The sequence below is a fragment of the Manacus candei genome, unplaced genomic scaffold, assembly GCF_025592945.1.
Source record: "Manacus candei isolate 608988 ecotype Guabito, Panama unplaced genomic scaffold, ASM2559294v1 h1tg000011l, whole genome shotgun sequence".
In the NCBI taxonomy this organism is placed as follows: domain Eukaryota; kingdom Metazoa; phylum Chordata; class Aves; order Passeriformes; family Pipridae; genus Manacus; species Manacus candei.
In genome coordinates, this window is record NW_026138059.1 from 10,988,805 (window position 1) to 11,002,486 (window position 13,682).

A 13,682-nucleotide genomic window follows, 5' to 3' on the forward strand; every position below is an offset into this window, starting at 1 on the left:
GTCAGAGAGTTACCCTCTACCTTTTATAGCTAAATTCTTCTGAGTTCATAAATCTTACTGTATGGATTTAACAATATGACAAAGCTGTCAACAGCAAAATGTTTAATTTCCTGACCTTAACTGACTTTCTGTTAATTACATTTTCATATCATCTTGTAATATTTAGTATATATGCATCATCAGTTGAACAATTGTATTTCTTAAAGAAAAGATCTGTGATTTATGCTCTCTACAGTGTTTTCAAAACATTAGTGAAATTTCCTAGTGTAAGCAAGTGAAGACTATCCTTCATTTTAAATGATAAAGAAATCAAATAAAAGGCACTTTCAGGAAATGAGGAGAGTGAAATTTCCATTTTCATAATGAACAATCTGACCTTTTTAATCTTTGGCTGATTACATTGTTCTCATTATTAAATGAGATGAACGGACACTATTGGATTCCTCCTACTTAAAAAAAAACCACCAAAAACCAACAGCATTACTCTCACCCCCTCCCCTCAAAAATAAATCTCCAAACCTTCTATAATATTTCACAAGTTTTTTAAAATACATTTTAAAACAATGTCTTAGAAGTAATGAAAAGAAATAATTGAGATTTAAGACTGCGAGAAAGAACCTGAATCTCTTCCCTGACTTACAAAAGATACTGAAGACTAATGTTATGTGACTGCAATATACTCCCAGTGTCAACAAAATAGTCTTTCACCTTTTGATATGGAAGGAAGATTTCCTTTGAAAGGCCAAAGCCCTTTGCAGGATTTCCAGCATAAGTAACGGATTCCTTGCCCAGAGTTCATAATTATTTCATCCTTCTGCAGAACTCGTCTTAGGTATCTCTGTGAGTTTCTGTGAGTTAGCAATGATAATTAATGGATTATTTTATATTACTTTAAATAAAATGAAATATCTGGGGTCTCAGAATCCTCAGAATAAAGCATACATCATTACAGTTTTCCTTCTACTGTCTAGATTTCTAGCAGGTGTATTTGACAGAGGAAATTTTAATTATCTATGTATATACAGACATTTAGATTGGGATTATTAAGGACCCCCAAGGGAAGGCTTTAGGTTCCTTGAAAATTGCAGTCTTCCCATGAGAAATATGGTATTTACCCTTATAAGGACTGCAACAGTTATTTAATGTTTCTTTTCTGAAATGTGTTTATCCACTTTGGAGAAACACTTTCCTAATATTTTCTTTTTTTCCTTTATATTTACTGAATATCATCCTTTACAAAATTTATGTTCATTCATCGCTGGTTAACATCATGTAGGCTGGAATGGCAGTTAGATTTATTTTTAAGGTTTTTCCACTCTTTTCTTTTCTATTTTTTTTTTAATTTATTTTAAATAGTGAGATGTGCTGTAGGGAAAAGTAATACCTTGAAAACAGAGAAAATCCCTAAGTCTCAAGCCCTTTCAGCTTTCCTTACTCTAAATCTAAAGCTAAGAAGCAAGTTATGCTATTTGGCCGAATATGAGTATTCCATCATGGGTGTTTTGAACATTGTAGGAAACTGTTGTGATTATGCCTTTACTCTTGATATTTTTTACTGATATAAATAAATTTCGAGAGTATAGTAAAAAACAATTACTATAAGTTAAACTGAATGGCATTAGAAGAGTTACGTGAAGGAGAGAGAAAGTATAGTTGGGAGAAAATAACCTGGTAGCTGTAAGTGTATAAACTTTCATTTGTAGAGCATCATGATGTTTTTGGTGTAAATTTTTCTCCTAACAGATATAATCTTGAGAAGTTCCTCCTGGCTATAGCTATCCAACTCATAATAAAAAAAATCTTCTGTCATGGAATGAGAAGCCTAAAGTCCTGAGACTTTAGAATGAGGATCTAAAGTCCCCTGGTGCCACTGGGTTTTGGACTACTCTGAAAGATCAAAGCTCATGTATACCAACAAAACAAAATAAAATCCCAATGTTAAATTATGAACCTGAATCAGACTCAGTGAAGTATCTTTGATATAGGGATGGTGAATTAAATAATAGACAAGAAACCTCTCTTACTTGTTGGAAAATCTTAATCTGCATGGATCTTCCACAAGATTAACTTTCCCTTAAAATAGAGTTACTGAGATCTAGCTAAGCATACTAATGTCAGTCACTATATAAAGCAGATATTGCTGTATACAGACGTGAGAGAAAAATGACCTAAATACCACGTGTACCAGGGTTTATTGGAGAGGATGAGATTTTTGAAAGCAAACACATTCAAAATTAAAGAGGTACACTTTGGCCTTTACAGGAGCAGTTTGAAAAACTTCATTATATTAAGTGAAGTTCCAATATTTGAAATATCCTAGGTCCTGCCTATGATCTCATGATATGTGAAGTTAGAAATACATCACTGGTTCTTCTGTGGAAAGCTCCTGTTTATGAAGGCAAAAGCCCTATAACTGGATATTTAGTGGACTATAAGGAAGTAGATGCAGAAGACTGGATCACTGCTAATGAAAAACCTACTTCAAAGCGCTATCTTAAGGTAACATTTTCATTACTTACTATTAATTCAAAACTGAGTTCTAAAAACTTCTGATTGAGTGCAGAAAAGATATATATTTGAACTTTGGCTTCTGCTAACATCTTCATATAAGTAAACAAAATAGTTTGGATTGTTTTTTAAATTGTCTTTGCCCTTTTTCTTGTTCAAGGTCACTGATTTACATGAGGGTCATACCTACGTTTTCAAAGTTCGTGCAGTGAATGATGCTGGGATAGGCAAGTCATCTGAGATATCTGAACCAGTGCTTGTTGAGGCACGGCCAGGTAAAATGAACGGTTTAATCTCCTCTGCTTCTAAAATGCTAAAATATTTAGAATTGAATTTAATCAATCTGATCTGATATTCTATCACAGATAAGTATTTCAGGAGTTAAGCTCTTAGCCTTAAAACTTAAAGAAAAAATCATGTAGATACAAAGACAGTGATAAGAATTTTTACTTACTACAGAGATTATTTGATAATCAGTTATTTTAGTTTTTGTTCTAACAAAGGTGCTGCTTGCTGTGACTGAAAAAATGTATGAACAAAACATTTATTAAAGCTTCAAGAGTAGTAATAGATTTGGTTTATTTAAATTTTTAATATCTTCTCATATTCAGTTACATCTTATTGATGTGTTTATCAACAGGTATTTATTAGTTTTAGCATTCTTTATTTTGTGTGTAGAGTAAGAAACATGATAGTATATGTTACTGAGTCAGAATGTGATATAAACCTGCTTTAAAACCTGTTAATAAAATCAGTATCTGTTAGAGAAGATGGACAAAATTTGCATGGACTTTAGTAATTTATGAATTGCATCTTGAAAGAAAAGTACGGCCTTAGGTTTAGAGTTGATTCCTATTTTACAGGAACAAAAGAAATCTATTCAGGTGTGGATGACGAAGGTAATATTTACCTGGCTTTTGAGTGTAAAGAAGCTACAGATGCATCTCATTTTGCATGGGGTAAATCTTATGAAGAGATTTATGATTCTGATAAGTTTAAGATTGAAACAGAAGGAAATCAGTAAGTCATACGAATCTATCAAATTATTAGAAATTTGTCATGTTAAAAAGCTCAATAACGTGAAATCCAACTAATTATGTTCTTTTTTTGGTGATTTTAGTTCTAAGCTGTACTTCAAAAATCCTGATAAATCAGACTTGGGAACTTACTCTATCTCAGTTAGTGACACAGATGGGATTTCATCTAGCTTTGTTATGGATGAGAAAGGTAAGGTCCTTAAAATCTGAAGTCTTACTTCATTGTATCACCTCAAGTGCACTAAAAAATGCCCAAGAAAAAGAAAAAGAAACCTACAACTCTCACATTCTTTCTTACACATTAAGGAAAAACAAAAAAGACTGCAAAACAGGTTTCATGAGATTACTTATTTTTGTGATTATCATAATGATGAAAGCTGGGATAACTTCAGGCAATATATATTTTTTTTTTAATATAAAGAATAAACCAAATCAAAATTGTTTTCTTTATGCTGGGATTATAACGATGTTTTTAAATGTCTGTTACACTTTCAGTTGGGCTTGGGGCTCTACATGCAGTTTCATACAACCGAGATGCAGGAAATTAGTGAGAAAAAGAATGATACTTTAACAAGATCTGAATACATTGGGTCAAATTATAATTTGTCCTACATTTATATTAGTTTTATTTTATTTCATTGTAGCTATTTTGTTTCATTGGAGTTGCAATGAATTTGCTTGAGTCTGACTTTGTTGTGTCACTGAGAGGTGCTAACATAAAAAGCAGAGGAGAGTTTGCTATTTTATGCAGCACAAAAATTACTGTGGTACTTTCCCAGTCCTCAGGCTGTAATTGCTATGCCCAATTCCTTAAGTGTGAAAATTCCTCTGCTTACCATCTTTCTAAGTCATTTAAGGAGAGGAGATGAGACTAAGTGTGAGTCTTACAGTAGGCAGGACTTTTATTACCGTGAGAAACTTGTCAAACCACCCTTTCCAAATAGGTGTTGAGAATAAATCCATGTGCAGGCAAAAAAACAAAACCAAAAGGTTCTCCAGGACCTGGATGATTTCCGAGGACTCTTAGTCATTACCAATATCTGCTTCTTCTAAGGAAGATAAACTTGCAATTTTTTTAATTTTCCAATGCATTTTATCAGGAGAACTGCCCTCTGGCTTAGTTTTGAAGCATCGCTCTTGAAATGTCTCCATAGATCTTGTCACCATCAGTTCTACCTTTGAAGGATTTTTTGTTAAGAACACTGAAGGTGTTTCCCATCCCCCACTTAGCCCATGTCTAACTTGGTCATATCTCTCACTCAAAATTTCAATTTTGTTTGTACTGGATCCCCGCACAAGTTTCAGATTTTGCATCTTAATACTGAAACCTATTATTCTACTGTTCATTTGCTCCCTAAAATGCTATAAATTCTCCTGTAATTTTGATAGATTCTTGACGATGTCATAAATCCATGTTAACTTTCTCTGGTCTTTACATTATCTGTAAATTTGAAATTGGCAGTAATATTAATTTTCCAAATCTTTATTGGTAACTAATATGATAAATAGGATTAGTATGAAAATCTGACCAAGTGATTTCTGGATTCTCACATAGCCTTCCTGAGGATCTAGTACATCAAAAAGAACTTTCTGTACTGTTTTCAGACTATCCTGCACTCAATCTTGTGTAAAACAGTAAAACAAACTTTTCAGGGACAATATGAGAAAGGAAGTCAGCAGATAAAGGAACCTCATACACTGCTTAGAAGCTATTGTTTCCCATCTTTCTTTTATATTACTGTTTTTTAAGTTTAAAGTAGGTTTTGGCCCTTGTTAAATTTTCTCGCATAAGAAAGTATGCCTGAAAATGCATGGAATAGGAAGACTTGCTAAATCCATGTATGAGAATTTTAAGTTTTCTAAATTTTATTTTTTAGTCATCAGTTTCTGAAGAGAATGAGGTATTTCACATATTAAGGTGAACACTTTGCTTATGCTGATATGTGCCTTCCTTGACACTCATTTGACTGCATTTTGTAGATTTGACATACTTCAGGTTTTTCAGAATAAATTAAAACATGAATATCTTTCTTATTTTCAGAGCTTGAACATTTGATGGAGTTAAGCTATGAAATAAGGAATCCAAGTAAGTTGAAGATCTGAATCTGTGTGGTATTCTAGAAGAAATATAATAACATACTAATGACTGGAGTTCCAACAATATTTTTCCTGTCACAATGGCAAATGCATTTTTCATGGCAGCTGCATTTTTCATGGAACAACTTACTTCCTTATCTTTCAGTTTGTTTAGAAGAATATTAGTTGACATTGAATAAAATCATCATTCCTAAATGTCTTTGAAGTTTAACTTTCACAATAGACTAGGTTGTTCCTAGACAAATCCTTACACAATGTGTAAGCTGTAAATTCTTTTCTCTCTTGAGAAATCAATTTAAAAATCAGCCAAAGACTGCATTAGAGGCCTTTCCCTGTATAAGATTTATTTGATATCCATAAATAGAAGAGAGTTGCTAGTATTTTACTACAGTATTTGCATTTCTCACAAGGTTTCATGTGTTATTGACTTTTGATCCTTTTCTTTCTGTAGCAATACCTCTGAAATCAGAATTAGCTTATGAGATTCTTGAGAAAGGAGAAGTTCGCTTCTGGATTCAGGCTGAAAGCTTATCTCCAGATTCTACCTTCAGATTTGTTATTAATGATAAAGAAATTGAAAACAGTGATGTAAGTACATACTGCGTATTATGTATGTGATTTCGTTTAATAAACCTTTATGCAATAATAGGTATTCTATTGTTATCATAGAATCATAGACTCATTTAAGTTAGAAAAGACCTTTAAGATCATGGATTCCAACAGTGAACCTAACACTGTCAAGTTTGCCACTAAACCATGTCCTTAAGTGCCACGTCTACATGTCTTTGAAATGTTTCCAGGGATGGTAAGTCAACCCCTATCCTGGACAGCTTTTCCAATGCTTGACAACCTTTGCAATGAAGGAATTTTTCCTAATATCCAATCTAAACTCTCCCGGTGCAACTTGAAGCCGTTTCCTCTTGTCCTATTGCTTGTTATTTGGGAGGAGAGAAGGACCCCCACCTCACTACAATCTCCTTTCAGGTAGTTGTAGAGAGTGATAAGGTCTTCCCTAAGTCTCCTTTTCTCCAGCTCCCTCAGCCACTCCTCATAAGACTTGTGCTGCAGACCCTTCACCAGCTCTGTTGATCTCTAGACACGCTTCAGCACTCGATGTCTTGTAGTGAGGGGCCTGAAACTGAGCCTAGGATTAGAGGTGTGGCCTCACCAGTGCTAAGTACAGTGGGATGGCACTGCCTTGGTCCTGCTGACCACACTATTTCTGATACAGGCCAGGATGCCTTTGGCCTTCCTGACCACCTTGGGCACACTGCTGGCTCATGTTCAGCAGCTGTTGACCAGCAGCATCCCCTGCTCCTTTTCCACTAGACAGATTTCCAGCCACTCTTCTCCCAGCCTGTAGCACTCCATGGGGTTGTTGTGACCCAAGTGTAGGACCTGGCATTTGGCCTTGTTGAACCTCATACCTTTGGCCTCAACCCACCTATTCAACTTGTCCAGATCCCTCTGCAGAGCCTTCCTACCCTCCAGCAGGTCAATATTCCCACCCAACTTGATCCCCTCATCCAGATCATTGATAAAGACATTAAAAAGGACTGGCCCCAGTATTGAGCCCTGAGGAACACCACTTGTGACCAGCCACTAGCCAGATGTAACCTCATTCACCATCACTCTGGGCCCAGCCATTCAGCCAGGAATCAGTGCATCCATCCAAGCAATGAGCAGCCAGTTTCTCCAGGAGAATGCTGTGGGAAACAGTGTCAAGGGCTTTACTTAATTCCAGGTAAACATCAACAGCCTTTCCCGCAACCAATAAGTGGATCACCTTGTCATAGAAGATCAGGTCAGTCAAACAGGACTTGCCTTTCACAAGGCCATGCTGGCTGGGCCTGATCCCCTGGTTGTCCTGTGCATATTGCATGATGGCTTACAAGAAGATTTCCTTCTTAACCTTCCCTAGCACCGAGGCCAGGCTGATAGGCCAGTAGTTTCCTGGATATTATAGTTGCTTATTACCATGTTATTAAGATGTGATAATACCTGAAAAGAATACCAATATTTAACTTGAATCTTTTTTGTGGTATAGAATTCCTGTTACACAGTGAGCCTACTCATACCAGAAAAAAAGAGCAAGATTTAACTCTCAGAAATCTGTGTTTATTTTGGGTAACTAGATGACCAACAGTCAAAGAGAAGAGAATTTAAACACAGAGTACAAATATTTTAGAAACATAGCTCAAGAAAAAGGCTGCTTCAAGTACAGCTTTGGACTCCACACCAGCAAGACATCAGTCGTAGAGGTTCACGCTCTCTGAGGCTCAAGCTACTAGTTTTACATAGAATGTGGGAGGCACTTGACAATGAAGGAATGTTCATAAACTTAAAACTTTTATATGGTATCACTTTCTATTTTTTTTTTTTTTAAATTTTGGCTTAGAAACTGAATGGGCATTAGAGCTATGGAGAAGAAAGGGCAGGCCACCATCTTGCATTTTTTTTAGCTCTAGGAAGACCTTTCATACAAATGGGCACAAACAAGCTCTCAAATTGGGCTGAGAAGCAAACAAGGTCATGCCTTTGCAGGGCAGGAGCATGGTTCATCTACAGGTCATAAAACGCAGCAGTGGGAATACATATTCCTGGGAGGAATCCATCTCCAGTGCAACTGTTTGAAAGATTCAGTTTATTCCTGAGAATGCAATTCCTGGTTTGGGTCAGAGACGCTTATCAGCATTTTTATACCATAGAAAAGCAAAGAGCATTTACTTTAATTACATATTGACAAGTGGAAGAAGAAGTATTTCTGAGTAAAATACTTCTCTGTTCTTCTTGCTTTAAGAAGTAATAAAATACAGCACTAAACCCCTGAATATTAGTGCCTAGGATGTATTGAAATGACAATACTTTGTCTTGGCAATATTTGTGGAACAGAATGAGCTATTTTTAGTTTGCATATGTTTTGGAAGTGTTGACAACAGAGAATCTTGAAGTGAAGCTGCATTATTTCACCTCTTTAATTAGTAACCCACAGATGACATTTACGTTTGGAGACTGATGATATTTTTGTGGAAAGTCGCATAAAAGTCTAATATTTATGGTGCCCATAAAATCATTGAACTTCATCTTGCTGCATAATGGCAATAGTTAGAAGCCTAATTGCACTCTAAAACCTGTCTGGAGACTGGGCTACAGTCACTGAACATGTTCAATAGACCATTATGCTGGTGAATTGTGGCCTGATTCTTGGCGTTGGCTGAAGTGATGAATTTTTCCTGCTAGGTCCTAAAAGGGAACGTTTTTGCTAAGATTTCAAAATAAGCTGAAACCAGAATGAACTGAGCCCCATTTACTCAACTGTCTTTTAAATATTTTAATATTTGGTTTCCTTTATCCAAAAATAAGAGAGTAAAAAAAAAGAAAAAGAAGTTTTATAAAGGATCAGAGTAAAACATACATCTTGTTTCCCTCCCCCCCCCCCTTCTACTACTGGCAAATTTAAATTTAACATTTGCCCTGAGGTCTCATGAAGTAAATACCAGTGCAGTCCTTGACCTCTGTGGGCAAGAGATTGTAACCTGGAATTTTAATTTGCATTTTTTGATAGTTTGGGTAAGTTTATAAATGCTCTTTTTAACCTACCAGGCCTATCTCATTAACTCTTAAAGATGAACTCTTACATAAGTAGATTTTGTACTTAATTTTCTGATTAGTTCTATCTTGTCTTATTCTTTGATATTTTCCTTTGCACTATGTATCCAAATTATATGAACATTTCTCCCTGTTATTTTCTATAAATATTATACCTCTGATTTTTCCTTCTAAGCCATTTATTTAATAAATTATTATCTCAATCTATCTGTTGACTACTGTTTTGTTAATTCCACATACTTATCTTCATCCTTCAGTTACCTCACTAAGATTTAGAAGATTTGTATATTTGAGAATACCGGTACTGAATGCTAAACATCTTGACTATGTCTACGCTGTTCTTCCAGACTTGTTATCCATACAAGAGTGAATCTGTTTTTGAGGATGGCCAAGATGTGTCACTCAAAGCTAAAGCAGATATATCTGTGGTGTCATTCCTACTATTTTTGTATCGGGACTTAGAAGTTCTTCCACTTAAGGAAGGTCCTAGAGAGTTTAATAAGTGGTATTTTTATGAGTGTTTTTTTTGCCTTTCTTCTTTCTTCTCCCTCCCTAAACTTTATCTATCTGTGGCTTTAGTACCATTTTTTACATTTGGAATCCAATAAACAGGTCAATAAAAATATTCTATTTTTAAGGCATCATGTCTCCTTTTAACAGTATCTATAATAAATTTATCAGTAACGGGGTCTATAATAATTCACTGCATATGACTCCATCTAGATGGTGACATTTACTGCTTCGTGCCATCACAAATAGAAGTTGGTGTGTAATATCCTTGGTCACGCTGGTTACCTAAATGTAATCACCAAGTAACTTCTGTGGGTTATTCTCACTTAGCTTTAGAAATGTGTTAGTTGAGATTCATAAAACATCACTGGTGTGAGGATTCCAACAATCCTCATGGTTGGAACTCACTGAATAAAAGAGAATATTACTTAGTAAAAAGTGCCTATATCTAAAAGAGTATTTAAAACGTATTTTGAAAGGATTGTTCAATATTTGCTTGTAATTTTGTGTTTCTTGATGATGTCTGCCAATAATTTATCTTTCTGGAATATTTAATAGAAAGCAAACACATAAAGGACACAAACAGTGAAAAGTGCATTTAACTTTGAATTCAAGTCAATATTTGGTATTTTGAGTATTCTGCAAACAGTTTAGTGGGTAGCTATATGTTCTGACAGAATTCTACCACTCTTTTACTGGACTTGGTTCACCCTTTTTGGTTCCCAAAAGCTTTACTGGTTTTACTCTAGTTACTTTTCTCATGGTCTTTCACTTTGTTGTTCTTTGAAAATCACACCTAACTTTAAATGAGAAAATTGTTATACTCTTCCTAAATAATATTTTTTTTTTTTTAGTGAGAAAATAAGATCCCCTATTGAGCTGCTATGTATGTCTTGGATATTTAGTAGTAATGAATTTTTGGATTTGTTGTGGTGGATTTATTTGAAGACCCACTTTTGTGTCTACAAACATAATATTTCCAGTTATTTCTGGACTCTCTTAGGAATAGTGCTTCAGCCTAGCAAATCCCCTTGTTGAACTGGAAGCTGTAATGCAGCTAAAGGCTGGCTGTGTAGGTTCTTCTTCAAACATGCATAGTGCCATAAACTATTGTTTCCAAATCCAAACCAGCTGTATTATGATGACTCCAGGATTCAAAATGCAGCTGCACACAGAGATTTGTGTTACCACTGGGATCTTGTTGTACAACAGTAAATACAAGCACACCCCTGTTTCCACAGTTTACAATTAAAAGGACACAGAAAAGCTTGAGTGTGGAGGCAGGAATATGAAACATAATGAATTCGATGGGGATCATAAGTAATTTACACTGTACTAAAAAGTTATTATTTGTTTATTTCAGAGGCATAAAATAAATTGTGACCGTTCAAATGGTACTATAGAAATGATGATGGAAACATTTACAATTGACAATGAAGGTACCTACACAGTACAGATTCAAGATGGAAAGGCCAAGAACCAGTCCTCATTAGTTCTCATTGGAGACGGTATGTTCACTGAAACATTAAAACTTTGATGAAGTGAACTTCAAATATTCTTTGAGTAATTTTGTGACTCACTCATTTTTCATTCACCTCTTCTAAAATTTAGCATTCAAGGCAGTATTGGCTGAGTCTGAGCTCCAACGAAAGGAATTTCTCAGAAAACAAGGTAAGACAGAGTAGATTGGTGACTCTAAGACCGGTTTGCAGCTAATGATTAATCACTGGTGAGTAATAAGTGCTTACAGCTTCCATTCTTCATTAGAAGGTGAGTCCATTGTACAGTTTAAGAAGATGCTTGAACCCTTAGTGGATCTTATTTTCCAGTATTGTCAATTTGTGGCAGAACCTTAACTAAGTAGAGAAATAGAGTGGGAGCCTTCAAAAGAGGTTGTTTTTGCTCAATATTCATGAGAAGTGTGCCTACTATAGGCTCTGATCCAACCAAACATTTAATCACCTTTAGTTTTAAGCATACAAATTATCTGTTCAATATAATTGACAGAAGAGTAGACAGCCAAGAAAAGTAGCACCACGCAAGGAAGATTAAAAACTTGACTATGCGGTTTCTGTCCAGGCAAAATTCCAGGAATTAAATATGTATTGGTTGCATAGTTGTTATTCAATTGTAGGGTTTGTTATATATTTGTTATCAATATAGTTTGCGGCTGAATGAAAGAATTACTATTGGATACCTAATTCAGAATTCTATCACTGTGAAATCCTTAAAAAATTGAGCTCTAGTTTGTAATTTTCACTTGTAAGCAAATGGCGATAAGGATGAAAGTAATAATGAAAATTAAAAACATTTATTCTAAATAACTTAAGTAAGATTTTCTATAGAACAAATGTAATTTTTTTTGAGGGCTGTTTGAAATTGATTTAGGAAAGAAATTATACCACTTGCAGCATAAACTCACAAGATCTTTCAGTTTTCAATGATTTAGGTGAAAGCTGGAGTCTTTGCTACTTCCCAGATCTGGATATTGCAATTATGGGCCCTGATCCTGCAGACATTAAAACATTGACATTTACTGAGATGAGTAAACACAATAACTTCAAAAAGAATATGTATGTCAGCAAATTTTCATCAGGGTGTATTTCTTTGCAGGATTAGAACCCTAGTGGGGAAAAGAAATATTTCCTGTTTTGCTTGTAATATATAATATATTTTTAAACTTTATGTTATTTGAACAAATAACATCTGGCATGGGATTTTTGCTTTGAGCATTTAATAGGGTGTTTGGATACTTTTGTTTAATCTCCAGTTGCTTTTGCATTAGGTAAATTGTACACTTGTTTGTAGCCACTTTGTTTCAAACACATCTAGTAAACTAACTTGTCTCACTCACCATTTTACATTTTGGAATACTATATGACATACAAACAGAGATGACACTCAGCTTTCTAAGCTGTAGTGTAGACACCTGGGTCAGCGTGATAAAAACTTACTGCAGGATTTTCCTTCAAGTGCATGAGTAGTTCAGGAATTTGCTCTTTTTCTGGTGTAAGGGTGTTATAATTGTCATAATTTTTCTTCCTTTCACCAGATCTCTCTGATACTCTTCTTTCTATAACATTGTTTTAAAACAATTTTGTTTCTTAGGTCCTCACTTCTCAGAGTTTTTGTATTGGGAGGTTACAGAGGAGTGTGAAGTTTTGCTTTCTTGTAAGGTAAGGAAGTATACTTGAAATTATTTGTTAGAATATGTTGATTAAAAAATGAAGTAGGAAAATGTGAGGAAAGAGTTAGATATTTTTAAAATTAGAAGTTTCCTAAGAAAACTTTTTTAATTATTTAGAAATTTTTAAAATGAAAATTTCTGACTGACTATTCTTCAGCAAGTGTTCATTAAACAAACAAATAAAAAAAATAGGACATTTCTAAATGTATTATTAGGTGATCCAATTCTTAATAATAATTGTGAGCCATAAAAATAATTTACACAAAATACGTATCCTTTATTGGTCCTTCTTCCTTCCTCAAAAAATAGCCACGTAAAACCAGATCAAAATCTTTCCGTATCATTTTCTGATTTAGAGGTTTCTCTAACAAAGCATCTGTTATTTAATCAACTGTAACCAAATATGCAACAAAGGCTTCTAGAATTAAAGTTATACAGAATGATTTTTTATTATATTTGGCTAATGACTTTTGAATCTTAACTAACGATAATGTGTATTGAATTCAACATAACTTTTGCTATAAACACCTTTATATGCCTTTCTGAACTGATATATTTTCATTTTTGTTGCTCTTCTATTGTGACTAATTAGAGGTCTGAATAACTAAGTTAATTGAATTCAACAGCCATCAAATTCTTCTTCATTCTCTTTTCCTGTAATATGGACTCTTAAATTATTTTTCTCCTCTTCTTTTGAATAACTTTTGGCTTTTAATTAGACTAACTTGAATCAT

The 13,682-nt window shown here is 34.5% G+C and overlaps 2 protein-coding genes across 3 annotated transcripts in view; both read left to right on the plus strand.

Annotated features, from left to right (window-relative positions):
• Nucleotides 1-13,682, plus strand: part of KBTBD11 (kelch repeat and BTB domain containing 11) — a 153,649-nt gene that overhangs the window by 106,429 nt on the left and 33,538 nt on the right. The gene's annotated exons all lie outside the window — the stretch shown is intronic.
• Nucleotides 1-13,682, plus strand: part of MYOM2 (myomesin 2) — a 77,321-nt gene that overhangs the window by 48,317 nt on the left and 15,322 nt on the right. For both annotated transcript variants that reach the window (XM_051778081.1, XM_051778079.1), the window contains 9 exons: nucleotides 2,321-2,499; nucleotides 2,669-2,783; nucleotides 3,372-3,528; nucleotides 3,629-3,735; nucleotides 5,587-5,631; nucleotides 6,094-6,230; nucleotides 11,125-11,269; nucleotides 11,373-11,432; nucleotides 12,870-12,937. In XM_051778081.1, the coding sequence (XP_051634041.1) occupies nucleotides 2,321-2,499; nucleotides 2,669-2,783; nucleotides 3,372-3,528; nucleotides 3,629-3,735; nucleotides 5,587-5,631; nucleotides 6,094-6,230; nucleotides 11,125-11,269; nucleotides 11,373-11,432; nucleotides 12,870-12,937 (1,013 nt within the window). The remainder of the gene's footprint in view (nucleotides 1-2,320; nucleotides 2,500-2,668; nucleotides 2,784-3,371; nucleotides 3,529-3,628; nucleotides 3,736-5,586; nucleotides 5,632-6,093; nucleotides 6,231-11,124; nucleotides 11,270-11,372; nucleotides 11,433-12,869; nucleotides 12,938-13,682) is intronic.